The sequence below is a fragment of the Lentinula edodes genome, assembly GCF_021015755.1.
Source record: "Lentinula edodes strain Le(Bin) 0899 ss11 chromosome Unknown C8R40scaffold_51, whole genome shotgun sequence".
NCBI lineage: Eukaryota > Fungi > Basidiomycota > Agaricomycetes > Agaricales > Omphalotaceae > Lentinula > Lentinula edodes.
In genome coordinates this window covers 147,423-172,624 of record NW_025764357.1, presented here as the reverse complement: position 1 = coordinate 172,624, position 25,202 = coordinate 147,423, and the positions used below count along the sequence as shown (strand labels likewise).

The 25,202-nt window shown below is 46.1% G+C and overlaps 7 protein-coding genes and 1 non-coding gene across 8 annotated transcripts; 6 read left to right on the top strand and 2 right to left on the bottom strand.

Annotated features, from left to right (window-relative positions):
* Positions 1 to 66: 66 nt before the first annotated feature.
* Positions 67 to 2,143, bottom strand: C8R40DRAFT_1129009 (uncharacterized protein). The gene is made up of 7 exons (XM_046229121.1): positions 2,030 to 2,143; positions 1,938 to 1,977; positions 1,481 to 1,884; positions 1,009 to 1,427; positions 636 to 958; positions 473 to 584; positions 67 to 423 (listed from the first exon to the last, which is right to left on the bottom strand). The coding sequence occupies exons 1-7, from the start codon at positions 2,030 to 2,032 to the stop codon at positions 123 to 125; spliced, it is 1,602 nt and encodes a 533-aa protein (XP_046080898.1). The 5' UTR covers positions 2,033 to 2,143; the 3' UTR covers positions 67 to 122.
* Positions 2,142 to 3,752, top strand: C8R40DRAFT_1129007 (uncharacterized protein). The gene is made up of 4 exons (XM_046229120.1): positions 2,142 to 2,395; positions 2,446 to 2,572; positions 2,748 to 2,941; positions 2,993 to 3,752. Exons 1-4 carry the CDS (start codon positions 2,193 to 2,195, stop codon positions 3,492 to 3,494), a joined length of 1,026 nt encoding a protein of 341 aa, XP_046080897.1. The 5' UTR covers positions 2,142 to 2,192; the 3' UTR covers positions 3,495 to 3,752.
* A 405-nt stretch (positions 3,753 to 4,157) lies between these two features.
* On the top strand, positions 4,158 to 9,063 carry C8R40DRAFT_712469 (heme peroxidase). Its single transcript, XM_046235949.1, has 19 exons — positions 4,158 to 4,568; positions 4,633 to 4,689; positions 4,749 to 4,848; positions 4,900 to 5,507; positions 5,562 to 6,023; positions 6,072 to 6,151; positions 6,210 to 6,378; positions 6,431 to 6,508; positions 6,570 to 6,756; positions 6,818 to 7,200; positions 7,254 to 7,433; positions 7,488 to 7,555; positions 7,616 to 7,733; positions 7,786 to 8,065; positions 8,119 to 8,240; positions 8,296 to 8,348; positions 8,403 to 8,430; positions 8,480 to 8,650; positions 8,710 to 9,063. Exons 1-19 carry the CDS (start codon positions 4,344 to 4,346, stop codon positions 8,719 to 8,721), a joined length of 3,381 nt encoding a protein of 1,126 aa, XP_046080896.1. The 5' UTR covers positions 4,158 to 4,343; the 3' UTR covers positions 8,722 to 9,063.
* C8R40DRAFT_712535 (uncharacterized protein) lies at positions 8,648 to 10,808 on the top strand. Its single transcript, XM_046235950.1, has 6 exons — positions 8,648 to 9,050; positions 9,113 to 9,191; positions 9,245 to 9,756; positions 9,808 to 10,152; positions 10,210 to 10,506; positions 10,558 to 10,808. Exons 1-6 carry the CDS (start codon positions 8,896 to 8,898, stop codon positions 10,673 to 10,675), a joined length of 1,506 nt encoding a protein of 501 aa, XP_046080895.1. The 5' UTR covers positions 8,648 to 8,895; the 3' UTR covers positions 10,676 to 10,808.
* Positions 10,735 to 11,706, top strand: C8R40DRAFT_713332 (uncharacterized protein). The gene is made up of 3 exons (XM_046235953.1): positions 10,735 to 11,131; positions 11,191 to 11,544; positions 11,604 to 11,706. Exons 1-3 carry the CDS (start codon positions 10,941 to 10,943, stop codon positions 11,641 to 11,643), a joined length of 585 nt encoding a protein of 194 aa, XP_046080894.1. The 5' UTR covers positions 10,735 to 10,940; the 3' UTR covers positions 11,644 to 11,706.
* A 286-nt stretch (positions 11,707 to 11,992) lies between these two features.
* C8R40DRAFT_1258776 (Pkinase-domain-containing protein) lies at positions 11,993 to 14,612 on the bottom strand (the record flags this gene model as incomplete). Its single annotated transcript, XM_046233800.1, has 12 exons — positions 14,205 to 14,612; positions 14,015 to 14,149; positions 13,736 to 13,958; positions 13,553 to 13,682; positions 13,149 to 13,494; positions 12,968 to 13,094; positions 12,853 to 12,914; positions 12,751 to 12,792; positions 12,594 to 12,700; positions 12,328 to 12,539; positions 12,227 to 12,269; positions 11,993 to 12,169 (listed from the first exon to the last, which is right to left on the bottom strand). The coding sequence occupies exons 1-12, from the start codon at positions 14,224 to 14,226 to the stop codon at positions 11,993 to 11,995; spliced, it is 1,626 nt and encodes a 541-aa protein (XP_046080893.1). The 5' UTR covers positions 14,227 to 14,612.
* Positions 14,613 to 14,631: 19 nt separating this feature from the next.
* On the top strand, positions 14,632 to 16,728 carry C8R40DRAFT_1128989 (mitochondrial pyruvate dehydrogenase E1 component beta subunit). The gene is made up of 8 exons (XM_046229119.1): positions 14,632 to 14,724; positions 14,773 to 15,039; positions 15,095 to 15,433; positions 15,488 to 15,616; positions 15,673 to 15,794; positions 15,846 to 15,975; positions 16,030 to 16,176; positions 16,231 to 16,728. Exons 1-8 carry the CDS (start codon positions 14,677 to 14,679, stop codon positions 16,243 to 16,245), a joined length of 1,197 nt encoding a protein of 398 aa, XP_046080892.1. The 5' UTR covers positions 14,632 to 14,676; the 3' UTR covers positions 16,246 to 16,728.
* A 6,317-nt stretch (positions 16,729 to 23,045) lies between these two features.
* C8R40DRAFT_t257 lies at positions 23,046 to 23,119 on the top strand. Its single transcript has one exon. It is a non-coding gene; the product is annotated as a tRNA-Ile (tRNA).
* Positions 23,120 to 25,202: the final 2,083 nt, after the last annotated feature.

Sequence of the window (25,202 nt, the reverse complement as noted above, 5' to 3'; positions counted from 1 at the left end):
CAGCGTCCTGCGCAGGAGGAAGTGGCGAAAACGTTGGGCGTTTAAAATTATCGTAACTTGTAAAGATTAGATAAAACCGAAGTCCTCATTTATTTATCTTCAGTATTTTCACTCCCGAAGGATTATACTACAAGGTACTCGTCTACAGTCAGAAGGGAATCAACTGAAAACGAATCCACGCGCTCTCCGGATGTTTTGGTGACACTCTCCACATTCACACCAGCCAGACTCCCTTTGGCAACAAAAGATACATCAACAGGAAAAAATGCGCCAGCATCGTCTCCGCCGACGTTGAATATGAGTGATCCAGACTTGGTGTCTTCGTTCCAGGAGATAACAGATATAGTCCAAGCAATAGAATGAGAAGAAGGATTCAAAGACCATTCACCAGAATGCGAGGTTACAGTCGGATACGAGCCATCACTGGATACCGTTGTTCAACATGAAATGATAAAGAACAGGAAGGACGTACGGCAAAGGGATCGAGATGACCACATCGTATAGACTGACGTTCTCATTCTCGAGCTCGTACTCGATGGATACCTCGCATGTACCGTCGTTTGACGGGGAAGGCCAGCAGTTTACTAAAAGCCTGGAGAGTGAGACGAAAAAAACCCAGATATATAAACACCCACTGGACAAAGGAACATTACTCTCGTCGGTTCCATTATACCTCCACTTCAAAACAGCTAGACTCTGACCAACGGGGAAAGCCCTTGACGGGTCCTTCAGAGCAACTACGCGCTCTTTACCGGGAGCGAATTTAGCGACATTTGGATGCTGTTTGAACTGGAGACTGTTTCCGAAATCGGTGGAAGGCGGAGAAAGACCGATCTTGATGTGCGCAAGGTCAGCGTCAGTTATGAGAAGGTTCATATCGCCTTTGAGTTCCATGGATTGCACACCGCCATCTCGAAGAAGGGAGAGCGATATTTGCTCCTTTACCACCATGTGAACACTGGTCTGAGCTGAGCAATTGACTAAAGACATAAACGAGAAAGAACCTGCCTTTCAGCCACTACTTCTGGCACACTTCCTCTTTCACTGAATGCAGAAGCTGCAGGTGAGCTGACAGAAGGAGTAGGAGGAGTAGAGACATCAGTGGAAAGGGAAGGTGATGCAAGAACGTCTCCTCCCAGCGCGTCGATCAGTTCAGCTTGTTTGGTCTTCTTGCTTCCGAGTTTCATTCCGGACCCCTTGAATGCAGGCGCACGAGCATTTGATAACGCTGGAGAAGATGTGGTAATGCGGGAAGGCGTCGGGTCTGGTGCATCGTATTTGGGAACAGGAGAATAGCCTGTGACACCCCCGCCAAGATAATTGCTTCCTCCACCCGAGCTGGCTGTTCTACGTTGTTGCTCCCTACGTTGCATTTCCAACTGTTTGGCACGACGTTTGAGCTCTTCTTTCGCTTCGGCTTCCTTGTTCTGTAAACGAAACAGTTTAGCACCCGTTATTGAATGTTTGTCTTTGTGCGTACTCTGGCGATGATCTCTTGGATCTTCTCTTCGTGACTCTCCATCTCAAGCACGCTTCGGACTTGTATAAGGTTGACTTGTTCTCTGTATCCCATGCTGACAATCTCATCGAACGCGCCAAGTATCTCGAATGACTTCGTCAATATTTCACGTTCGTCAGCTGTTCTGCACATATCGGAGACTACGCGTGCAAAAAGGTGAAGGGTATCGATGTCTAGCAGGATGTTTGATGTTTTGTTCGTTATCAAAAGGATGTACAAATCCTCAAGGGGTTGATAAACGAAACGAACATCGGAAGTTTCAACCGTAGTGTGTTGGGTATTAGTCGGAATGAGCTTTGGAAAAGATGCAAGAAGAGATTCGATGCGAATTCGTGACATTTCGCGAAACTGCCGAGATATAACACCTAAGGAAGGATTAGCAAACACCCTGGCCTTTGAAGACATCCATTTGAAGTACCTTTTCCGCCTTTTGTACATATCGAAGCAGCGAGAACTACCTGAAACAGTATCGTTAGTGTTTGCAGAAGCAGGTGGGACCTCTTTCTTTACCATTTTGAAGGAGATGGATCCTTCTAGTTGAGCGGAAGAGACGTGCTGGAGACGTGTCAGAGACTGGTCAGAGAAAATGGCCAAAGCGAAACGGTTATGTAATCCACTTGCAATCCAATCATTTGATTGTGAACCAACAAACACCCAGACGAATCACATTATAATGGCAGAGCTGGATGAGAACAATGTCTCTGTTACTTCTCCAGAACTTATCAACGATACAGTCGCAATGACTGAACTTCTTTCTTTCCCAGCCAATACACCCTCTTCCTCTGCAAAGTCCGCCTGTGATCCTCCCAGTACGTCAGCCCGGCAACTCTTGAGAGATAGACTCTTCATTGGGAACTTACACCCTACCGTGGACGAGTAAAACAGCTATTTTGGAGTTTAGTGCTTCTCAAACTCATCTTCCTTAGGTATACTCTCCTCCAAATCTTCACCAAGTTTGGCAAAGTCACAAAGTTGGACTTTCTCTTTCACAAGTCTGGAGTGCTGAAGGGAAAGCCTCGGGGCTATGCGTTTCTCGAGTATGGCAGTCACAACGTATGTCGCTTTATACTTGCTTCTTTTGCCGACGCGATGCTCACCCCGGGTTTTTTTGGGTCTTATCATGAACGTACAATCTCATCTACTTAACCTTTATCGCTCGCGCCATTCAACCCCGGGGTGTCGCATGCTTCGCAGCGAGAGCCGTGTCCCTGACCATTTTTCATGATAGGAAGCACAGAAAGCCTTGAATTCTGCCAATGGCAAGCTACTCCGTGGCCGAAAACTAGCAGTCACATATGCTAATCAAGCACCTTCTGACGCCGACGGTGGAGTCAGTAGGCAGCGAAAGACGATGATGGAAACTGGGCGTCCGACCACACTGAGTATGCTGAAGAGTAACACGGGGGGTAAACATAAAGATGGGTCAGTTAGCTATTTCTTGCGTTGGAATACATTATTCACCGAGTTTTCTAGCACAACAAATAAAATAGCTATGATGGAGGCGAAGCTTCGTGAGCTGGAAGCTTCAAAGCCAAAACATAACACTGAGCCTGGTACTTCGACACTCCCAACTTCGAGTCTTCCAACTCATCCCTCACTCCCTCCCAAACCCCCACTGACTGTCCCTAATGTCGGCGTGCCCCAGTCACAAAATCCGACTGTACCCAAGCAGTCTTTGACTGCGTCGTTTGCCCCCCTTTTGCGCTCTTCGTCGACTTCAAATCATCACTCGCCAACTGGATCCGAGCCACTTACAAAGAAGATCAAACTCGCATCAACTTCCGGCCCTCCTGAAGTAGCAAAGCGCAAAAGTAGCGGAAAGGGTCTCCTGGGCGTGAAGATTGTGAAGAAATGGACCTCCCCATCACCCATGCCTCCTTCCAGTAGTGATGATCACATTGTCGACCACCATCATAATCAAGAGCCACCTGTTTCCTCATCATCCCATGCACTGACAGATACACGCACTGCCTGACACTGCAACCAGTGGCATCAAGGTGTACAATCTTTTCGTCGATGATAATAACGGCGCTCATCTATCTCTATCTTTGCAGTACACTCCATATTCTTGTTCAAATATTCAATGGAATTGGTTATATAAACAGCCTTTCTATAATTATAGTCTGACTAGGTTCAAATTCAATGGAGGGTATTCTTGTGCGGTTTTCACCGCGAGCATTCGATAAAATTCTGTCTATATATCATTTTAGCTTCGTGATTGATGCTTTCCCAAAGCTATGTATCCAGGATTGGTTTGCAGATTCTACCTAAATCTAATGCACATGTAATCAAATTGTTGTTGAAATTGTGACAGGTTTCAGCAGTAAGTTGTATGTGGGGGCGTATTGTCCTGTATTGTCGTCCTGCGCTGTTATTCCATATTGGAACCGGCGTTGAACGTTCAACCCTTGGACCGTGTCGTGTGATGAATTTTCTTTCCTTTCCATACATACATTGTACAAGGGCATCAGTTCAAAGAACCAGAACTTTTAAAGACTGGGGTAATGGCTGTGAACGGCTTGTGAACATCCGATGAAACAGGACTCGGCTGAGAGACGGTCTTTTTATTTTGCTGTGCCACTACTTCTCGGTTTTGTCCTTGTTCCGCGCATTCCCTACGCTGAATATGTTCCTGTGTCTAGATTTGTTCTCGAATCTATGCGAACAGACCAATTGCAGACGGATCTTGGCATATCGGTGATTTCTAGAAGACGATGAGCCCATGTTCTTAGCTGTTCTTGGAATGTTCATGCAGTTCTAAATTGAACGTTGAACGGTGACAGGACATCAAACCAATTCGCACTAGTACAGTAGATTTGTCAAGATGCCAGGAAAAGCGCAAGGAATCGATGCATATAACGCGTCTAATTCTCACCTTGCTTTCATTCTGCACTTCGATCTTCTTTCCCTGGACGCGATTTTTTTTCGCGTGATATCAGGCTATACGCATCCTATTGTCCTAATGTCGTCTTTTGAAGCTGTTATACGCAAGAAGTTGGTAGATGTTGTCGACGAGCTCAAGCCGATTAGTCAAACGATAAAGAGCTTGGTGAGTCTGGTCGAACGCTTACATTGACCGGTACACTGGACACGCTCAATGCACCGTATTGCAGCCTTCGATCGAGAATGCGCTGAATCATCCAGAAGGCATTAATGACCGTCTGCTTCTGGTGAGGATAAACACAGATCCAATTGGAGAGAACATCTTACTCACCTACTTTGGTAACAGCTAGAGAATCTGTTAACACTGATGTCCGAACTCGGGACCAGTACAAATGAAAAGTATCGAGAGATCAGCAGTGACCTTCAACGCTTGACCATTGACTTCCGTAGGTGGCTGACTTTTCGTAGCGCGTGTGATACTAACAAAGTGAATCTAGTATACAAGGATCTTCCGCATCCTCCGAGTGGATATCTGGCACTTCCTCCATTTTCCCAGACTCCACCAGTTGAAGCTCCAACCTCCTACACTCCGGGAAGTTATGTCAATTATGCTTACCGCTCGGCCGATGGAAGTTATTATAACCCTCTGATTCCATCGATGGGTCAAGCTGGTACTCCTTACGCACGCTCTGTTCCTGGTACAGCTCAGACGAATCTCAAAAATCTTCCTGATCCTGGTCTGGTATTTGACACGCTGCTGAAGCGACCAACCAAAGCCGAAGGAAGTGGCGAAGAAGAAGACGGATTTACTCCCCATCCCGGAGGAGTTTCAAGCTTGTTCTTCGCCCTTGCCGACCTCATCATCCATTCGATCTTTAATACCAAGCCCCAAAACCCTACTGTCAATAACACTTCTTCATACTTAGACTTAAGCGTACTCTATGGAAGCAGCGAAAAGGAAGTTCAGAGCGTCCGGAGAAAAGACGATAAAGGAAGACCAGATGGTACTGGTAGACTTTACGAAGATGTTTTTGCTGATAGCCGTCTGTTGCTCATGCCGCCTGCTGCATGTGCTCTTCTAGTGCTTTTTTCCCGTAATCATAATGTGCGGCGCATATACTTGTTTTTATTTTTAACCTATCAACTCATTTGCTCCTAGTTTGTTGCGCAACGGATCCTCCAAATCAATGAATGGAATACCTACAAAAATCCAGAATCACTGAAGGCTCAAATCGACAAGGGCTCTTCTTCTGCGGCCTCTGACGAGGAACAGACAGCCGCTGCTCAAGCTAGGGTTGCTCTTCAGGCACAAGACGATGAAATCTTTCACCGTTCGAGACTGGTAAACTGCGGTTTCTTCATGAAGGTCATCTTAGGTGACTATGTCGGTGCTATACTTGGACTTGCAAGGGACGGAAGTAGCTGGCGTCTCGATCCTCTTGTGGAGATGCGTCGTCTAAGTCATGAATTTTCTCCCCGAGGTGAAGGAAACGTTGTCTCTATTGAGTTCAACCTTCTTTACCGGTGGCACGCCACGTTGAGTAGACAAGACAAAAAATGGACAGAGAAGATGTTCCAGGAGACCCTACAGAAAGATGGCATCAATGTACAGTTTGATCAGGTAAATCTCCCCTAAATCTGCATGTTTCCCCACTGACATAGTCTTCAGTTGAACCCTTCGCAGTTCTTTATGGCTGCAGGCAAAGCTTTGGGCCAGAATAAGGACGTTCGGACCTGGACTTTCGACGGGTGAGTTTGTTTCTTTGCAAACATGTCTGCATGATGCTGATCAAGTCTACGTATATAGACTCAAGAGGGATGGTAGCGGTAGCTTCTCTGATGCAGACATTGTCAAAATTCTGCAAGATTCCACTTCATATCGAGCGGGAGCCTTCCGGGCTCGTGGTATCCCGGACGTTCTCAGAGTCATAGAGATTCTTGGTATCGAGCAAGCCAGAGGTTGGGGTGCTTGTTCTGTACGTGGCGCGCCGTCGTTACAGATGCTTATCGCTCATCTGTCGTTTACAGTTGAACGAATTTAGAAAATTTATTGGCCTAAAGCCATACAAATCATTCAAGGAATGGAACAATGATGATTCAGTTGCAGTTAGTGCTCTTTGATTTACCAACTGGATGCCCCTTATAAGTTAACTGTGTGTGATTCTAGAAAGCAGCCGAAGTCCTTTATAAGGATATCGACAACCTCGAGCTTCACGTAGGAATGCAGGCTGAGCAAGCAAAGGTCCCAGGTCCTGGTGCAGGCTTGTGTCCGGGTTACACGATCTCTCGGTCGATCCTCGCTGACGCTGTGTGTCTCACACGTGGTGATAGATTTTTGACCGTTGATTTCACTCGTGAGTGCATTTATGCATTTATTCTGAGAAATCTGTTTCAAATTTGGTCCGCCATTGATAGCATTTAACCTTACAACTTGGGGCTTCGCGGATTGTCAATACCCCACTGCTCCGGATGGCTCCTACGGAGGGATGCTCACTAAGTTATTGTTCCGTCACTTCCCTGCATACTACCCAGCTCGATCGGCGTATGCACATTTCCCGTTCCTTGATCCTGTTTACATGGAGAAAGAATTACAGAAGAGAGGTATCGCTGATCAGTATATCTGGACGAGGCCACGTCCTGCTGTAGGTGTACAGGAGGGAGAAGTTTTGGTCATTAATAATTACGAGGAGGTGACGAAGATCTTAAGCGCACCCCAAGATTGGAGATCGGACTACGATATCAAACTGGGTACTGTTGTCGCTGGACTAAAAAGTCCAAACCTCCCCGATATGACACTTGTGGGTACCTTCGTTACTAGGTTTTGACTGCACTTCATGTACCTCACGAACAGGTCAACAAACTACTGCACGATTCTAGCGACAAATGGCCCTCTTTCTTCGTTCGACAAACTCAAAATCTCCTCAAAGATAGGTGCGTTGGTCATGCGGGTTCGCAAGCCAATTTGAAGTTTGTGGACATCGTGAGTGACGTGATCAACGTACTTCCTGTTCGTTGGATTTGTCAAGAGCTGGTAAATCTGAAATATTGATTGGAAAGTCTCTTCGTACTTAACACCATGGTATAGGCTGGGCTCGAACTCGGAAAGGACTATCCAGAGAGCGAATACATCACTGAGCTGAACAATGTCTGTCGGTATGCATATAATCTCACTTCATCCGATGCTATTGGCTGATCTATCTGTGAAATTTGCAGTTACGTCTTCTTGGACTGGGATCCTGTCTATGACTGGCAGCTCCGCGAAAGTTCAACAAATTTCTTCCGTGAATTTAACAAAGATGTCAAGCATCACCTGGAAACTGAGTCGGGCTTTGTTAGTCTTTGAAATATCCTTCTTGAATGACTGGCTGATCTTATTCATCTAGATCTCCAACACGATCAGTCACTTCAAAAAGCCGCTTCCAAAAAGACCAGCGTTCCTCGAGAGGCTTCACAAAGAGGGTCATGAGAGGCGTGCGGACGAACTTGCAACGGCGTTGTTTTGTGCGGTGGTGCCTACGGCCGCGCACTGGGCTCAAAACGTTGCCCATATCGTGAATTACTTCATCGAGGCAGGGAGAATAGAAGAAAGGGCGGAGCTCGTGGCACTTGTGAAGGAGGGCAAGATAGATGGTCGGGCCATGGACCTGATCAAGAATGCTTTAGGTCGGCATCTTCACGTATCAAACAATCAGTCTCTCATTACTGGACTCCCGTAGTTGTTGACCCAGCCGTTTTCGCCGCGCAACGTACAGCTCTGAGAGGCACCTCGATAGCTAGACGAGACGGCAGCAATGTCGTTGCTGGTGAGACCGTTTTCGTTGATATCTTCGAAGCCAATGTAGGTGTCGTGGTCTTGGTCGTTATTGCATGCAAGACTGATCCACATCTAACAGGCAAATAGGCCTAATGGCAAGCCCGGCATCCATACTGCCGGGGAGCATGGATAGTAAGAATTTAGATCATTTGTTAATCTAGTTTCATTGACGTACTCTTTGTTCAGTTTGCTGTCCTCCGAATTCTTCGAAAGAGTATGAAACACCTGTCTTAAAAGGTACATTCACTCACACTCCTCCATAGGTTACTCCCCTAGTTGTTGCCGAAATCCTCGCTCTATCAAACCTCCAGCGGGGTCCTGGAGCGTCCGGAGTCTTCACACGCTTTACTCAAAACCTTCATGGTGCTCCTGAGCAGGTTTATGTTGATGCTCGTGGAGGACTAACGCCATTCCCTACTTCACTTACTATTTCGGTACGTTCTTTGTAGATTTTGGAAGCATGAGCTCACAAAGCCCGCATCTGAATCTTTAGTTCACCTCATGATACTGTCAAGATGGCGCTGGAATCTGGATAGCTTTGTTACATACTGTATTCTAGAATAAACTGTACCATTCGAAATGTTTTTGAGTAATAATGAGTTGGTCATCTGAATTGCTCATCGCCCTGCGAATCTGCGAGCACAGTTGATTACCTCTTGAATTCTTTCTTCTGTTCACCATGCAGCACCTTGGGAAAGCTGCTCTGCGGGTCACCAAGAACTACACCAAGGGTTATTCAGACACTCAGGCTAAAGTACGAGATGCGACTTCCAACGATCCATGGGGCCCATCTGGAACGCAAATGAACGAGATTGCACAGTTGACGTATAATCAGTGAGTATCGACCAGCTGTGCGTTACTCACAACAGTGTGAGGATCTTACTTCTACTGCCTAGGGGGGACTTCGTGGAAATTATGGAGATGTTAGACAAGAGGTTGAACGACAAAGGCAAAAACTGGAGGCATGTTTTCAAGGTATGATTGAGTTTACATTCAGCACAAGAGTTCTAACCCTGAGATCTTTTCAGAGTTTGACTGTTCTAGACTATTGTCTTCATCAGGGCTCAGAGAATGTTGTCATTTATTTCCGGGATAACATATATGTCATCAAGACTCTGAAGGAGTTTCAATACGTCGACGAAGATGGCAAAGACCAGGGAGCTAATGTCCGTCAAAAGGCCAAAGATATAACGAATCTCCTTCAGGACGAGTCTCGACTTCGCCAGGAGCGTCGCGCTCGTGCCTCAATGCGAGACCGAATGATTCGTGGCGCCACCGGAGACGGTGATAATGAAGATCCAGACGACGAAAACGATCGGCGACGGACCCAGGAGCCCCGTGCATCGAGGCGGAATAAGGACGAGGATGATTTGCGGAAAGCGATTGAGGAGAGCAAAAAGTCACTGGCGCAGGATCGTATGACTGCGGAGGACAGGGATTTACAACAGGCGATCAAACTTAGCGAGGAGGAAGAGGCAAAGCGAAATAAAGCTGTTGAGGATTCTAATGCGTCTGCACTCTTCGACGACAGTAGTCAACTGTAAGAAAAACCTCAATGTTCCAAGATCTAACTTCTAACGTAGTTCCGCAGTATCTCAGGCAACAACACTCAAATCAACAATAATCCATTTCCGACAACTATGACCGACCCTATGGCATATACTGTCGGTCTCCAACCACAGTTTACTCAGATACAACCACAGTTCACTTCGTTCAATCCTTACCAACAACAAATGCAGCAGATGCAGCAGGAGGCGGCTCAAGCTGAGTTCTTCCGTCAGCAACAGGAGCTCCTCCAACAGCAGCAAGCTGCACAACAAGCTCAGCTTCAGCAGGAAGAGTTTATGCGACAACAAATGCTCTTCCAGCAGCAGCAACAACAGCAGGGCCTGTTCGCACAGCAGCAACCTCTAATGGCGCAGCCTACAGGATTTGGGTTTGTCACTCATGTCCTTCATCTCTCTTACCATCCTGACATACCAAATTATTATAGGTCTAATAATCCTTTCGCTCCCCGTCCAGTTTCGTCTCCGATTTCACAGTCTAACACCCAAAACCCCCCGCAGTTCAACCTGCAAGGAACGTATGATAACCATAATGCAGATAACCAGCAGAACCTCAGTCACCCCTCCAGTGCATTTTCACATTCACCGTCACCTGGACCTTCGCAACCGCAAGGTGGACGACAATTTGCGGTCAAACCAAAGACGAACGAAAACCAGGAGCTTGCCAATCTGTTCGCAGATCGGGAGGGTGGTCAGGATACGTTTGGAAATGTCGGACAATTGAGGTGCGCTGCTTTTTCTTCATAATTCCCCTTGATTAACTTGGTTCTGCATAGATATGGCCATTCCAACGCAAATCGCTTGATCGCTCAGCAGACAGCTAACAGTGGACACAATCCCTTTGCAATGCAGCAGCAGCAGCAGAGTAACGAACAGCCTTTTTTCAGTATATAATTCACCTTTGTATCGACCGCCATGGATTGTCGTTCGCGCTACCTCGAATACTTAATTCTCCCCTGTACCACTTCCTTAGCTACTCTCTTCGTACTATCTGCTTTTGAAATGTTTTATCTTCCGGATACAATGACGATATGGATACCTACGCTCAGGCTTAATTTCTATACTTCTGATTCGTCCTAGAGAGGAAACTCGCAGCACGGAACAAAGCCTGAATTTATTGGGCGCCAAAGTGCCGTTACTTTCTAGTCGCCTTCCAGCAATGGCTATGGTGAAGCTTCCTCATAATAAACGACGAAAGCTTTCGACGTCGCCAAAGCTCCCATCCATGCCTTCACCACCAATGATTTTTTCTCATCCTTCTGCTAATCCCAAGAATGCAGCATTGACATGTTCCTCGTGCCACCGCCATGCGCAAAACGCGTCGAGATCATTTATTGTGTTTTGTGCAAGGTTCAGGCTTCTTCCTTTACTCCCAGCTTTCTGCTAATACAGCTAGATCATTCGAATAGGTGTGGGTCCCCGACATGTACGATTTGTTCTCGAACGTGTAGTGCATCAACTCCTTCCGCTACTCATTTGAACTGGGGGCCTTCTACGAATACTGGGCCTAATTCAAATCCCCTTCGACAACCCCAGTCGCAATCACTTCAGCGGTTTGCGTTGACCCTTAACTCTGCCAATACGAATATAGCTGGGTATGCTAACGCTGTTGGAAAGAGGAAGAAATCAAAGGACGATGATTCACTATCAGAAAGAGATTGCGCGATACGGCTTGAACATGTGAATGAGAGTGGAGAAGCTGAACTCGGTGGAAGTTGCGGACGGACGGTGTGCAAAAGTTGTTGTTTCGAAAGTAATCTAAAGTAAGTTTAAGTTTGGGGAAATACTCTTTGATTGGAACTCTGCTCATGAGTACTTTCAGCGACAATGTCACTTGTTATGACTGTTATGGAGGTTTTTGAGCTTTCCTCTACTGTATTTCCATCGCAGTTTCACTGCACCGCTTCATGCATTACGACACTCTAAGCCTCTTCATTGCGCTCATCTATGTATTACTGCCCATTGTTCAGTCTACTGTATCGATCGTTTTACACTGTAATAGACCCAAATTTCCTATTCAAGCTGTGATATCTTTCGCTTTGACAGTTATCTAATGAACTTATCTCAAGAGTTTTGAGCAGTATCGAAGGTAACGGTACAGGAAGGCACTGAAGATAAAGATATGAAGAAAGCCTGCTTTCAGAGCGACCTAAAGTTTTGGACCCCAGATTCCGATGATTTATAACGTACTCTGCAGTTTTTCTCTTTTTCTCAGATTGCACTAGGGTAGCTAACACTCTCGCTGAGATGTTCATTCGCTGGGTTATAAGTGAAACCTCTGAACTGGTCCTGTACGGTCTCCGATAAAGCAGAGTCGGTGACAACTGAATCCTGAGCCTCTTCGTTGGTAAAATCCGGATCAAAGTTCGCGACATCGAGCACTGATTCCTGAGGAAACAGAGATTTAGTGATAAGTCAGAAAGAGTCGAGAGGAGTGTAGCGTACAACACTAGGTTTGAAAGGCGGCGGATAACCTTTCTTGATCAATCTGAGGGCCAGACGGACAGTCAAAAATGTCAAGACGTATGATATGTGTACCCGCTCACCTTTCCCAGTCGATGTATTTTGCGAAGAAGGGATGTCGCTTGATTTCTTCACCTCCGTTGGCCCCCAATCGCTTGGCCGGATCACGTTGTAACAGCCCAGTCATGACGCTTCGCGCCTCGGACGGCATATCAGGAGGGAAGTTGAGTGGGTCTGTTAGAATTCGTTGATACATTGTGTTTACGTTGTCATCATAGAATGGAGGGAGACCGGTCTGGTATATTTCATTCTGAAAGTGTCATTTCGAGAAAGGAATAACGTGGCCTACCATCATCTCGTACAGCAAAACGCCCAAGGTCCACCAGTCGACAGTTTTCGTATATCCTTGACTTTCCAGGAGTTCGGGAGCGATATATTCGGGAGTGCCACAAAAGGCTGAAGGCAAGATGAGTTCAAATGCAAAACACATTACAATGATCACTTACTATTGGTTTTCTCGGTTTCGGACATGTTGAGCTTACACAATCCTAGATCATTCGAAGTGTCAGACGATAAACAAATTGTGAAAACAGAGGCGAAATCTGTACCGAAATCACACAAAGCAATATGACCTGTATAATCCAAAAGGATATTTTCAGGCTTCAAGTCACTAGAGCATGATCAGAGACACAACGAACAAAGAAAGGAAGTGAGTGTTCGTACCGATAGACAACGTTGAATCCATGCAAATGCTCCAACGCCACAAGAAGTTCAGCGGCGTAGAACCTGCTGCGATCCTGATCGAATTTTCCTTCCCTTTGAAGATGATAGAAAAGCTCTCCGCCATTGACTGAGCGGTCAGAGTCAGAAATGCCACGATGTACCTATGACGTGGGACGCTCACCGAAAGACATAACCAAATAAAGTTTATCTGGATTTTGAAAGGAGAACTTGAGTGGAACGATGAACGGATTGTTGACGAGGGCTAGAACAGTGCGTTCTGCAAGAATGTGCGTGATTTCTCCGGGGCGTTGAGCAATATGGGCTTTACGGATAGTCTTGAGCGCGTATATGCGCTGCGTGTCTTTTTTGCGGACTTGCATGACCTTTCCAAAGCTACCTTTACCAATGACTTTGAGAAGATCGAATGCTTCAATCGTTAAGGTTTCGTTTCGGGTGGGTTTGAAGTCGATTTTGAGATGGAAGGAGCCGGATCCGGCGGTTGCGCTGTACCATTGATCTGATGCGTGCTGAACGAGAATAAGATAATGGCCAGATACAGAAAGAAGGGGAAACAAAGAATCTTACATGACCGTCAAGCACTGGTGTCAAATCGACACGGCCCAGAAGAAGATCGTTGCCCATATCATCAGGACCCTGCATCGCAACGGTTCGCAAATAAGCGGATACTGATATTGTGGAAGTACGAGAGACATCACTGGATAGATAAGTAAGAGACAGGGATTGAGAAAGAAGTAGCACCATACGCACAAGTTTGCTTTGTAGTTCCAGACTGGACTAGCCAGATCGCCCCCCATTGCGTCAATCAAGATTTCGTTCTTGTCGAATTCAAGCACAACGTAAGGAAGCCACCAGTAACGTTTCCGTTGCATACTTTCTCGGTTACTTGTGGAGCGTCTAGGTGGTGTTGATTCGAGAGCTTTCTGGATAACATCTGGAAGAGGAACGTTTGGAGGAAGCGAAAGACTACGGCCTGGTAGAATATGTATGACAACTCTGGAGAACAAGTGCTTGAAGCTGGAAACGTACCAGAGAAGATGCGGATGGTGAGCATTCCTGACCTAAACTGGTCGGTGCCATTGGAAGGTCGGGGAGTAGTTGAACGTGAAGGTATGGGTGTGACCGATCTGGATGGGTTGAGCCCACTATCCTTGGGTTCCTTTCCTAAACTGAGAGCTGAACAAGGGCGAAAGACGAAAGTTGTCTATAGAGAATGCACCTTTCCCAAGTTTCCAAGACATTGAAAGAGGTAGAAGTAAGGCGAGGTGGTGGTAGTGCGGAAGAGAGATTGGATTAGAAAGCGACTGCGACTAACCAAACATCGGTATTATAAGATCGGATTTGAACCATATTTACCATACAGTATATTCGCTCTGCATGTATCGTTGCCGCGACCATCATAATAAGAAGATTACGATTACGATTACATGTAGTAACTTGAGACCAGCTCACTAAATTATAATAGTGATACGAGAAAGTATGTACTGCAGGAAACATATAACTTGTCACGGAAACTTCAGAGGCGGCACAGAGTAATCCTTAAGAGTAAATTGGGGTAACTGAGTAGGGGCGTTAACTGCCATAGCGAAGTTTCAAGGGTTGGGCCGGGAGCTGACGGAGTTCTCACGTGCACCTTCCGACTTTTTGCGTCGCGCTGTAATACTAACTCAGTTCCAGCTCTCTCCTCTTCCATGTCTTCGCTAGCCCGTCTTCGCTTTTCTCGTCGCGTCGCTCGAGTAGTGCGTACTTAAATGTGAAGGAGTACTCCTTCTAACGTTGATTCTTAGCCATTCATTCGAACCATCCAAACGACTGCCGACACTACGCAACTGCAAGACAGTGCTCATGAGACCGAGCCTTTCTGGGTGAAGATTCACGAAGACTCATTCCAGACCTACAACTGCGACAAGCCAGAGCTCGATGTTAAGGTAACAAAAAATGAGCTTTTGGACATGTATAGGCAGATGCAAACCATGCGTCGGATGGAGATGGCTGCTGACGCTTTGTACAAAGCTAAAATGATTCGAGGGTTTTGTCACTTGGCTATTGGACAGGTGAGCTACTCCCTTTCTTTAACGAAGATTCTTGTACTTGATGATTCGGCTATAGGAAGCAGTCTCTGTCGGTCTTGAACACGGTATCACCAAAAACGACAAAGTCATTACTTCATACCGTTGTCACCCTCTGGCTGTTCTTCGTGGGGGAACGATACAGGGCGTTATCGGAGAGCTCTTGGGTCGCCAAATAGGAATGTCTCGCGGCAAGGGTGGTTCAATGCACATCTTCACTCCTTCTTTCTTTGGAGGAAACGGAATTGTTGGCGCTCAGGTTCCGCTAGGCGCAGGCATCGCCTTTGCTCAAAAGTACAATGAAGAGGCGACGTGCACTTTTGCCATGTATGGTGACGGTGCTGCTAACCAGGGTCAAGTATTTGAGGCTTTCAACATGGTATGTTCATACGCTCATTCGGTCGCCAGTAATATGTGACCGATATTGTTGCAGGCAAAGCTTTGGGACCTCCCTTGTGTGTTTGTTTGCGAAAATAACAAATACGGTATGGGTACGTCTGCTGAGCGCAGTTCCTCCAACACGCAATACTTTACCCGTGGCGACAAAATCCCCGGCCTTCAGGTTCAAATATATCATGGCACACGTTTGACATTTAGTTCTCATTGTTTTCATTTTAGGTCAATGGAATGGATATCATTGCAGTCAAACAGGGTGTCGAATACGCTAGGAAATGGACTGTTGAAGACAAGAAAGGTCCTCTCCTACTTGAATTCGTCACTTACCGATATGGAGGCCACTCGTGTGTACAGCTTTCGCCCATCTCTTATTCAAACCCTAATCATCCTTTCAGAATGTCGGACCCTGGTACTACCTACCGTACTCGCGAGGAAGTTCAGAGGATGCGAAGTACGCAAGACCCCATCCGTGGCCTCCAACGTTATATCGAGGAGTGGGGACTTGCTTCTGAGCAGGATCTCAAGGTGCGTCCTTAGAGAATGAGTCTAAAGATATATCTCTCAAGTCCAGCCTTCCAGCAAATTGACAAGGATGCTAAAGCCACCGTTGATACCGCAGTTGAGGAAGCCAAGGCGTCACCAATACCCAATACTCAGGACTTGTGGACCGATATTTACTATGCCGGAACTGAGCCATCCTTCATGAGAGGCAGGGAACGAGAAGAGGTTCGTTTCGATGAGCGTATGTCGTTAGACATTATTGATTCACCACACTTTCAGGTTCACCATTATTAGCTTCTTGCGTTAGATGGGGGAGCATGATCATTTTAGATGCTGGTATATATACTTTCTACTTGCAATTGAAGCCGTCATTCATGAGACGCTGTTTGTTTGATAGCCTAATCATTACATAATATTGTGTACCGAGAGTTGAACATGCCAGGGATTTTGAAAGTTCTTCAAAAAACTATGTACAGTCATTCCCACCTCCTTTATACAGTCAAATCTAGTTGCACCTTGGAATGGGCAAGCAAAGCATCTTTTTCAAATCCGATTTGATAGAAAGTAGGTATAAACCATACTACCGCAATCGAGAGTTAGCTGCCTCGCTTATCAAACTTCGGCGTGCCGTGCCGATATTTTAGTTGATCCAATGGTTGATGGGTTGGGGGTTGCCGCCCAGAATCAAATTATAGTAATTACTATGGTTCACAGGGTACTTCCGATTTCTTGAATATTGCGAATAATGTCTTAAATTTTTGAGTAAATAAAAATCTGAGTAGACAGTCTTATTTAGAATCATGTTAAGCTTGTCTTTTGTCTTACATGTTAAAGCAGATAAGGCATAAACAGAGCGTCGGACCATGACCGAGGAAAAACAGGGTACTTCCGCATCTTGGGTCACACTGAGTCACATCAATGCCGCTGCTCGGCACTCTGGCACACTTGGCCATTTGATGCAGGGTTGAGGCAGAACTTGTGTTGATCACGCTTTTGGAGAGTGTCAGAGGTTTGCCGAGGCTACGGCATGAAGCTGGAATCAAATATTGTCACGTCGCATACCCTCTTCACTTTATCTGCTTGTCGAATCTCTACAACATATTGGATTGCTTTTAAATTTGCTATGCTAGCTGATGAGAACCTCTACTTAATGCCCATGTCATTTTTACAGCTATCTACCAGCTCTTCGTACGGTTACTGAGGCTTCAATCTAAAGTCACGCTTGTATATTACAGTATTTTGGTTTTGTACATATGCATCCCCTGAATACAATCTATTTCATATAGTACAGTATGTCTATAGAACCTAGAAAGTACTACATAAAAAGTCTGAGAGCATTTATCGACCTAAAACGTTCAAAATATGAGATTTTCAAAAATGCGGAAGTACCCTGTTTACGGAAGTACCCTGTGAACCATAGTATCTTTTTTTGGTTGGTCCATTGACTTTGACTTCAGGCAAGAGGTGAGGGAGATTCAGATCAGGGGTGTCATAAAGTACGCAGCCCCTATCATTTTCCTTTTCTCATCGTCTCGACGCCTTTACTTGTACGATACATCATCCCATCACTGTCAAACCCCCATCGATTACTGATCCACCTGACCCATCTTCTCCTTCTATTGGCTTCCGCCACCTTCCTTGTTCCTAAACTGTACAGTATTACATCGTTGTTTCTCGCAGACCGGATTATGTATATATAGCCAACCCTCCACAGCCTGGTCCCTTATCTTGACCTCTCTGTCATTATCTGGGACCAGGTATGTGCTTACTTATTATTACCTATGACTACGATACTCAATATATCTCTGTCATTATCTGGGACCAGCCTGCCGCCGTTCTGCTTAGTTGCTCCGCCTTGTTGCCTTGTCCAGTTGCTCCGCCTCACCGTTCTGCTTAGTCGCTCCGCTTTCCCGCTCCGTTAGTCACTCCGCCTCTGCCGCTTCGTGACAAGGGGTACTTATGTTGCCACGCAAAAGGCCCTAACCAAGCCCCAGCCGAGCTGCATGGCATCTTATGACGGCTTGAGAGACCATAAAACTTGGTTGAAATCTTCGAATACTTGTTTTCATGTCACTTATTGATGATATCCAACTACTTAGGTACAGTCTGGAAGGTATATGCAAGCTTGAAAGGCATTTGAGAGAGTTCCGCAACCTCTAGTCAACAGACCCTGCCTGGACTCTCTATTCATTGGAGGGGGGGTCATGAGAATCATGTCCCCGATCTGAATCTCCCTCACCTCTTGACTTCAGGTATGTAGAATGCCATATGGCCCTGTTCGGGAACCCAAGTTAAAAACTCACCTAATGTCACATCAGGTGATGATGGAAGTGACTTTTTTTCTTTGCCTTTTTTACAGTTGATTCTGAAAATAATGGGAATATCAGAATTTTTTTATGGAATCAAAAAAACAGTGCGCCTTACAGGCACTGACATTGAATGTTTTTTGAGAAAAGCTAAATAAAAGCAAATTTACATAAGTTATTGATAATCAAGTGAGACAAGAGAAGAAATAATTGTGACAAGCTTTAGAACCTGTGCCTTCACCACAGTGGCTTGCTTTGCTCACACCGTGTGCTACAGCAGGGTTCACAGCTTGTTGGGGTCAAGCCCCCAAAGCTCCATTAGTCCTTGCTTTGCTCCTTCACACTTATTTTTAGTTATTGCTTCGAATTAATGCCCAAGTGTCATTGCAGAGGCTGGCAGTTGGATCCAGATTCCTGAGTATCATTTTCAATTTTAAACAGGAAGTCCAGAGCCATTGATACTGTTGAGATACTCAATAGGATACTGAAAATCACTGGCATGAGCAAACATGAGCATTGTCAGAGCTGTTGCAACGAGGCAGGAAGCAGGAGGCGGGAGGTCCGGATATGCCTAGGAGCAACAGTGGCAGAGCGAAGAGGCACAGAAACAAGCACAAAGCACAGATGAAAGAAATAATGATCTCAAACAACAGTGGGATAGCGTCAGAGGCCAATCACACCAGTAATCAAAAGGGAATCTAGTTGCCCAATGACCAAGTTAGATAAGTAGTATCTAAAAGGATACAAGTACTTGCCTAGTTGCCCAATGACCAAGAGGTCAAGATGGGGAACTAGGATCTGTCTACTGTCTTTTATATACTACTCTTGTCTAATGAGTAAGTGATTGTAAATAATGATGCGATATAAAACAAGAGTGAGGAATCAATATATACGAGTAATAATGAGTTGATAATGAATCATAATGAGCTAATCAATGAATAAGGATGAGTTGTATGGAAGCATATGGAAACAAATGGAACTAGTGGGATGATTGTGTAATAAAGTACAATAAACATGTGAAAAGAGATTGATGGGAACATACCACTGATGGCGCATCAAAAGGGCGCATCATGAGACTTTACCCCCTTCCTTAGAGTTGATGTCCCAGTGACTAGCTATTCACTTTGGTGAAGTTAACCACCGGCTGCCATGGTAGTGAGTAAAAGATCGTTGCCGAAATCTTCCTTGGTGCATTTAGATGTGCTGCATAAAATTTGTTAATGGCTTCGTCACTGGATCTTACCACATTTTCCTCATTTTCCCAGGTGTCATGGTCCTCATCGTAGCCTTTCCACCGGACCAAGTACTGCAGCTTTTTCCACTGTCCATGTATCCTGCTGTCCAGGATCCTGTCTACGTTGACACGCCTAAATTTTGGCTAGACGTCTATGCTGTGAATTGTGACATTTTCACGTATAGATTTGTATCAAGAGGACTGTAATTGAGACCCAGATTGACAGTCAAAGTCAATACTGAATCAGTCTAATAAGTTGAAGGGACCATATACCCATACTACCACAAGTTGGTTAGTTTACCCATCCCTGATACTACCTTTGGATAGCAGTCTACCTGTTGGTCAAGCAGGATTATACCAGACTCGGACTACATCCGAAGGATGACCATTCAGATATGACATACCAAGGGTATTCTTATTGGACCTTACACTGGCAGGAGTTTGGAAGAACTTACTCAAGTGACCATGAGCCGAGGATTGACTCGAAATGACTTTCTAGAACTCAGGAATTATCAAATACTCCTTCTAGAACGAGATCATGCATTAACCTAAAAGACTGCGATTTAGTCTAATAGACCAATCAAGTTGCATGGTTGAGGAAAATGACTAGAAGAACGATCGAAGTACTGCGAGGCTCCGAAGACATATCAAATGAATGTCAAAGAGTCCTGACGTAGAAAATATTGAAGAATGCAATTAAATGAATACTATGCGTAACTCCCTTGATAGAGTATAGGCACAATGGGTGTCTGTTGAAAGAGAGAAGCAATTAGTTTAATCTAGATGAATCAGATTGATAGGATTAGAATCGAGGAGAGCTGATTTGCCTCCGGACGAGGTGACAAATGATCGAAGTAAGCATTGAACAGCAATGACAGTTGAACACCATTCGAGTCATTTCTCCAAAACAATTAAATTAAATGAATAACGAAGTACCTACCTATGTTTGGAGGTATACTTGAATCTTGGAACCATTATGAACCAAATAAGGACATGTAGATTCAAATTAAATGGTATCTGACCGAGTGTAGAAGTTTTCTTGCGGTTCCGAACATTTATTGTATTAAATTAATTGTACTGTGCGACTCTATATTCTGTATGTATAAATAGCGATCTGATGTATCTGGAATACAAGTGATTTTGGGACGACGTTGCAGTGCTAATCCGTAAAAAGGAAAGACACACTCCCGCCAGACTGAAACCTCTTCACTAGCAGCCATTCGGGCCCGGCACTTGTGAGTATAGGAACATTGTGTTCTGCTCCTTGTGACTGTGAGAAGTATATCCAGTTGTTGGGTATTCTTTGAACTTAGGATCAGTTGTTGGTCTTAAGGGCAAATCACACTGTGTGGTTGTGCCAGCACATAGTTTTAGCCCTCCGTAGGGGTCTGTGTGTTTCGGTTTTAATTTACTTTGATTCAAAAACCCCAATTTGTGATATACCCATATCAATACAAACCAAAGCACAAATCGTGCTGAATCTATCTTGATCAAAGGAATATATCGAATCCTTAGAACGATTCAAATTGATTGATTAAAGCTTCTTACTTAGCTCTCAAAGCTTTGCGGAACCTTTGCCAACGCTACCCCTTGCTATTAAATAAATTTGATAGCAGTGAACTCGCATATTGTGTATTAGATTGGTTGGTTGGAGTGCCCATTAGATTCCATTCCTTTCTCTTTCACACAAAAACGAGGCAAGCTCGTTAATGTTAAGATCATGTACACCGTGTAACCGTGCCAAAGCCACAAGGTGTCTAAGTGCGGAAGACGAGTGAGACAGTAGTCAAGTTATTAACAACACCGCCGTTACGCCGTTAGTCCCCGGAGATCGAGAGTATAAGGAGAGGAGCTGAGGAGCAGCCAAGTCGGAGCGGCGGTATCGCTGATGACAAGGAGCGGACCAGAGAACGTTCAAGTCCTAAGGTCGAGTGGAACGTACTTCAAGGCGTTGAGCCTGAAGACTTAGAGAAGAGTTAAGTTGGGAAGGGAGATCTAAGTTGATCTAAGTTGATAATTAAACTGAGGAACTACAGTAGCGTACAGGCAGTATTTATATCTACGGAACGGCGCAGCGGAGCGGAGCGCCAGACTAACTACTAGGAGCTATACGAGTAGTACCTGCAGGGTAAAGTGAAAGACAATAAGGAGGGACTAGAACGAAAGGGTATGTGTAGCGAGAAAGAACAATAAGGAGAGATTACAATAAAGGTAGATCTTCGGAATACCGTGCGGCGGAATGGAGGCCCGAGGCATGGACTTGACACGTGGGCAAAATGTACTTGAGAGTTAATAGCAAATTCAGCAGTAGGTGTAAGACCTGGGTCAAAATAGGTCTTAGGATAGGTTTTGGTATATGGAGGTTTATGTTGTAGCGTGCTAAGAGCAGGCTGGAGCTCGAAGGGAGCTACCAGAACCGCGACCGAGGATGGGAATGACCTAGTAGTGGCTGGAACGACGAGATGATGACCCTTGAGGGGGTTCCTAGGAGGTCTAGGGAGGTCCCTAAGGCGTAGGGAGGTTAAGGAAGAGTGCGGGACCGTACGATATTGCGTAGTAGGAGTTGTACTCACTAGAACGTCAATATAGGATCAAGTAGGTCGTATATGTAAATGGGTCTCGAGGGTGTAAGCTCCTGAGAAGGGATATGCCAGGGAAGGTAGGTCCCTGGGGGCTGGGTTTGAGGATGGACGTCCTCGAGTGTGGGAGGTGGTAACGGAGAAGCGGTACGTAGTTCAACGTGAGGGGTAGCTTCGACGTTACCTAGATCGAGGTCCCAAAGCTTATGAAGTAGCTAGGGAGCTCTGGGAGGTTTGGGGAAGGGTAGCTCACCAAAGCGTGTAGGCGTTGGGGAGCTTTAGTAATGTTCGAGGGAGCTCGGGGACTCACTCGGAAGGCTTAGACTTGAAGTAAAAGTGTATATTCAATCGTATAGACGATCAGAGAGACAATAGACGAGAGTAAGGAGAAACAGAGGTAGTGAAACAGAGAGTAAAGAGAAATCCGTATGGTTAGCAGGTACAAAGGGACAGGGACTGGACCTATGCAAAAGGGTGTGTGTTCAAAATATACCAAGCTGGGCTTCTGGACGCTACTGGACTGCTTAAATACGTATAGGGAAGTTAACAAAGAGACATAGTATGAAACGGGCACTTAATGGGGTTTCTAAGTACATGAGGACTGACATGAGGACGGAATGATGGGCGCATGTGCGGGGTTCCAGGACCCTGTCGTGGAGTGGTTCGGTTGCATTGAGGGGAACTAAGGATCGTGGAGGTTGTCTTAGCAGTAAGGAGGTCTGCGGGGCATTGGGAGTGTTCTCAGGGGTTCAGGGAAGTGAGCTGAGGAGGTAAGGGGACTGAGGAGGTTGGGAACTATGTTAAGGAGCTTATGGTGTTAGGATTGATGACTAATTCCAATCCTGACACCCTGATGAGGGGCAAATGCTGAGTATACATATCCATATCATCCAAGGCAGAAGACAGTGTAAGACCTAAAAGTGTTGATTGGACTGTCAGTGTCACCATATGCATAAGCCTCATTAGTTGAACCAAGGTCGGATAGCTCAGTTGGTTAGAGCATCTGGGATATAACCAGAAGGTCCTGGGTTCAATCCCCAGTCTGGTCACTTTGTTTTCAGTCATGACTTTAACATATGGGCTATGGAATTCGGGGTGAGGCATGACATTACCCTCCCCCCCCCCTCTACTCCTCCGAGCCTCCGAGGAGGTTGCTGTTGCCGCCATGTGCTTTCCACATGACTTGACTTTTTTCGTTTATAAGTTCGTTTCCCGTTGTTTCTTCCAGCATCTTTTCATCGTTGTCCGAGTCAAACTCGATCTACTATGAGCCTCCCCTCTTCCAGTGCCGTTACCGGAGCTCCCAACCCCGTTTTACCACCGGTGTCTTCTCCGTCTCATCCCAATTCCACTGAAATGACTGTAGATGCCGCTATTGATGAGCTGGCTAACACCCTTGAGGAGCCCCCTCTAGGACAGTTGGCCTTATTCCGTTCTGTTTTCAGCGTAGGTGTATCATTGGCGAGATATATCGTCGACGATCCTCTTTGGCCATTGCTCGCTGCTGCTGGGCTCCCTTGCTCTTTTTGTATTAGAGGCAAGAAGGAGGCAAATTGTTCAGTCGTCCCCCACCTTGCTCGTTGTAGTAACTGCGACGACAAGAAGCCTTGCGTTCTGGGTCGGCTTGCCCGCTTTCGTCATTTTTCACATAAGTGTTCCCGCGATTTAGCTTTTGCTCAAAGGTTTCTGGAGGTGCATGGGGATCCAGGTCAACAAACCCGTTTCACTCTCCCTTCTGAGCAGTGGAGGGATATTGCAGCAAAGATCAAGGCCAGTACGAACTACACTGTCACCTTGATTGAGCTGAATTCGCTGGATGAGCAAGATCAGCAGGAGCTGGATCGTTTGGAGCTTGGAGAGTTCCTTCGAAAGCAGCCCCAGCTTCCCCAGCCTTCAACCACTAACTCCTTGCCTTCCCCAATTCCTTCTGTTGTGGCGACTCCACGCGCTTTGGCGAAAAAGAGAAAAAGGTCTATCTGGCAGGAGGAGGGAGGTTCTTCCTCTCGACATAAGCGTCCTATTAGAGAAGTTTCGGAGCCTGAGGTAGCTCCCGAGGTCCACGACCGCAAGCGTAAACGTCCTGTTGGGGAGAGTCGGGATGCTGAGGTACCAGATTACCGTAGGGTGGTGCTGGTTCTTCGCCCCCCCCCTTTGTCTGGTGATCGTGTTGATGAGGTGGTGCATCCTCCTCCTCCTTCTGAGGAGTCAGGAAGCGCACGAGTTCCCCTTCCACCATCTCAGGCTCACTCTTCAGATCTCTTGGGCCGCCAACGGTCCAATTCGCTGGGTTCGTCTAGCCGGTTCATTCCACCGGTGGTGTCAGAGCGTCGGTCAGCGGTGACCATAAGCACCCCTCCTCCTTCCCAAGTGAGTCCCCTTTGTTCCTGTTCTTCAGATCCGATTTTTTCTTTCTGATGCCTGTATCCCAGCGTTCCCGCGATGTTCCCCATCCCTTCCCTCGAGCTCGAGCTACTGCTGCCTTGAAGGCTGAAAACGACGCTCTACAGGCTGAAGTAGCAGACCTCCGCAAGCTCCTGGAGGCTTCCCGGACTGAAACTTCGACACTTACCTCCCTCCTTCGGGAGACTACGACTTCCTTGGACGATCGTAACAAGGATCTGGAGGCAAGTCGTCGCGCCCTGCAAGATGTCGCTGCAGATCGTTTGGAGTATGGCTGTGTTCTGGCTCAATTTAGGGCCATTGAAGCTGAGTTGCCACAGGCTCCTTTGGAGGTAGATGTCGTTCCTCTTCCTCCTTTTTCTTTTCGACTGACCTGTAACTTCTTGTGAACCCAGGACGCGCTTACACGATTTCACCTTGCGGTTGCAGAGGTAGGCGCATATAGGGAAGTGGCCATAAGGCAAAAACAGGAACTTTCGGAACCTTGCGCGCAAGTTGACAAGGAACAAAAGTGGTCCTATGAGGCCCACAAGGAGTTGGACGCCGCCAATGCGTGTGCTATTTGTTTACGGGACTGTCTGGAGGACCTTGAAGAAACTGTCCATTATTATTGGACGCGGGCTCACGTTGCTGAGGAACTTATCCGGAAATACCCTGAGGATGAGGGACTGTATGAGGTGGACCTACCTTCGCTTTCTTCCCTGCAGGATAAGTTGACGGCTTCCGAGGTGA

What these genes read in the sequence shown, in the direction of transcription:
- C8R40DRAFT_1129007 (XM_046229120.1), top strand. Translation starts at nt 2,193, where the DNA reads ATGGCAGAGCTGGATGAGAACAATGTCTCTGTTACTTCTCCAGAACTT. An exon ending in TTACACCCTACCGTGGACGA is followed by an intron (nt 2,396 to 2,445) that starts GTAAAACAGCTA and finishes CATCTTCCTTAG; the next exon opens with GTATACTCTCCTCCAAATCT. An exon ending in TCGAGTATGGCAGTCACAAC is followed by an intron (nt 2,573 to 2,747) that starts GTATGTCGCTTT and finishes TTTTCATGATAG; the next exon opens with GAAGCACAGAAAGCCTTGAA.
- C8R40DRAFT_712535 (XM_046235950.1), top strand. Translation starts at nt 8,896, where the DNA reads ATGCAGCACCTTGGGAAAGCTGCTCTGCGGGTCACCAAGAACTACACC. An exon ending in GCACAGTTGACGTATAATCA is followed by an intron (nt 9,051 to 9,112) that starts GTGAGTATCGAC and finishes TCTACTGCCTAG; the next exon opens with GGGGGACTTCGTGGAAATTA. An exon ending in GGAAATGTCGGACAATTGAG is followed by an intron (nt 10,507 to 10,557) that starts GTGCGCTGCTTT and finishes GGTTCTGCATAG; the next exon opens with ATATGGCCATTCCAACGCAA.
- C8R40DRAFT_1129009 (XM_046229121.1), bottom strand. An exon ending in ATGTACAAAAGGCGGAAAAG is followed by an intron (nt 1,885 to 1,937) that starts GTACTTCAAATG and finishes ATCCTTCCTTAG; the next exon opens with GTGTTATATCTCGGCAGTTT. An exon ending in GTCATCTCGATCCCTTTGCC is followed by an intron (nt 424 to 472) that starts GTACGTCCTTCC and finishes AACGGTATCCAG; the next exon opens with TGATGGCTCGTATCCGACTG.
- C8R40DRAFT_713332 (XM_046235953.1), top strand. Translation starts at nt 10,941, where the DNA reads ATGGCTATGGTGAAGCTTCCTCATAATAAACGACGAAAGCTTTCGACG. An exon ending in TTTATTGTGTTTTGTGCAAG is followed by an intron (nt 11,132 to 11,190) that starts GTTCAGGCTTCT and finishes TCATTCGAATAG; the next exon opens with GTGTGGGTCCCCGACATGTA. An exon ending in TGTTTCGAAAGTAATCTAAA is followed by an intron (nt 11,545 to 11,603) that starts GTAAGTTTAAGT and finishes GAGTACTTTCAG; the next exon opens with CGACAATGTCACTTGTTATG.
- C8R40DRAFT_712469 (XM_046235949.1), top strand. Translation starts at nt 4,344, where the DNA reads ATGCCAGGAAAAGCGCAAGGAATCGATGCATATAACGCGTCTAATTCT. An exon ending in GAGGTTGGGGTGCTTGTTCT is followed by an intron (nt 6,379 to 6,430) that starts GTACGTGGCGCG and finishes TGTCGTTTACAG; the next exon opens with TTGAACGAATTTAGAAAATT. An exon ending in GAGCTGAACAATGTCTGTCG is followed by an intron (nt 7,556 to 7,615) that starts GTATGCATATAA and finishes TGAAATTTGCAG; the next exon opens with TTACGTCTTCTTGGACTGGG.
- C8R40DRAFT_1128989 (XM_046229119.1), top strand. Translation starts at nt 14,677, where the DNA reads ATGTCTTCGCTAGCCCGTCTTCGCTTTTCTCGTCGCGTCGCTCGAGTA. An exon ending in TATTTGAGGCTTTCAACATG is followed by an intron (nt 15,434 to 15,487) that starts GTATGTTCATAC and finishes ATATTGTTGCAG; the next exon opens with GCAAAGCTTTGGGACCTCCC. An exon ending in CTTCTGAGCAGGATCTCAAG is followed by an intron (nt 15,976 to 16,029) that starts GTGCGTCCTTAG and finishes CCAGCCTTCCAG; the next exon opens with CAAATTGACAAGGATGCTAA.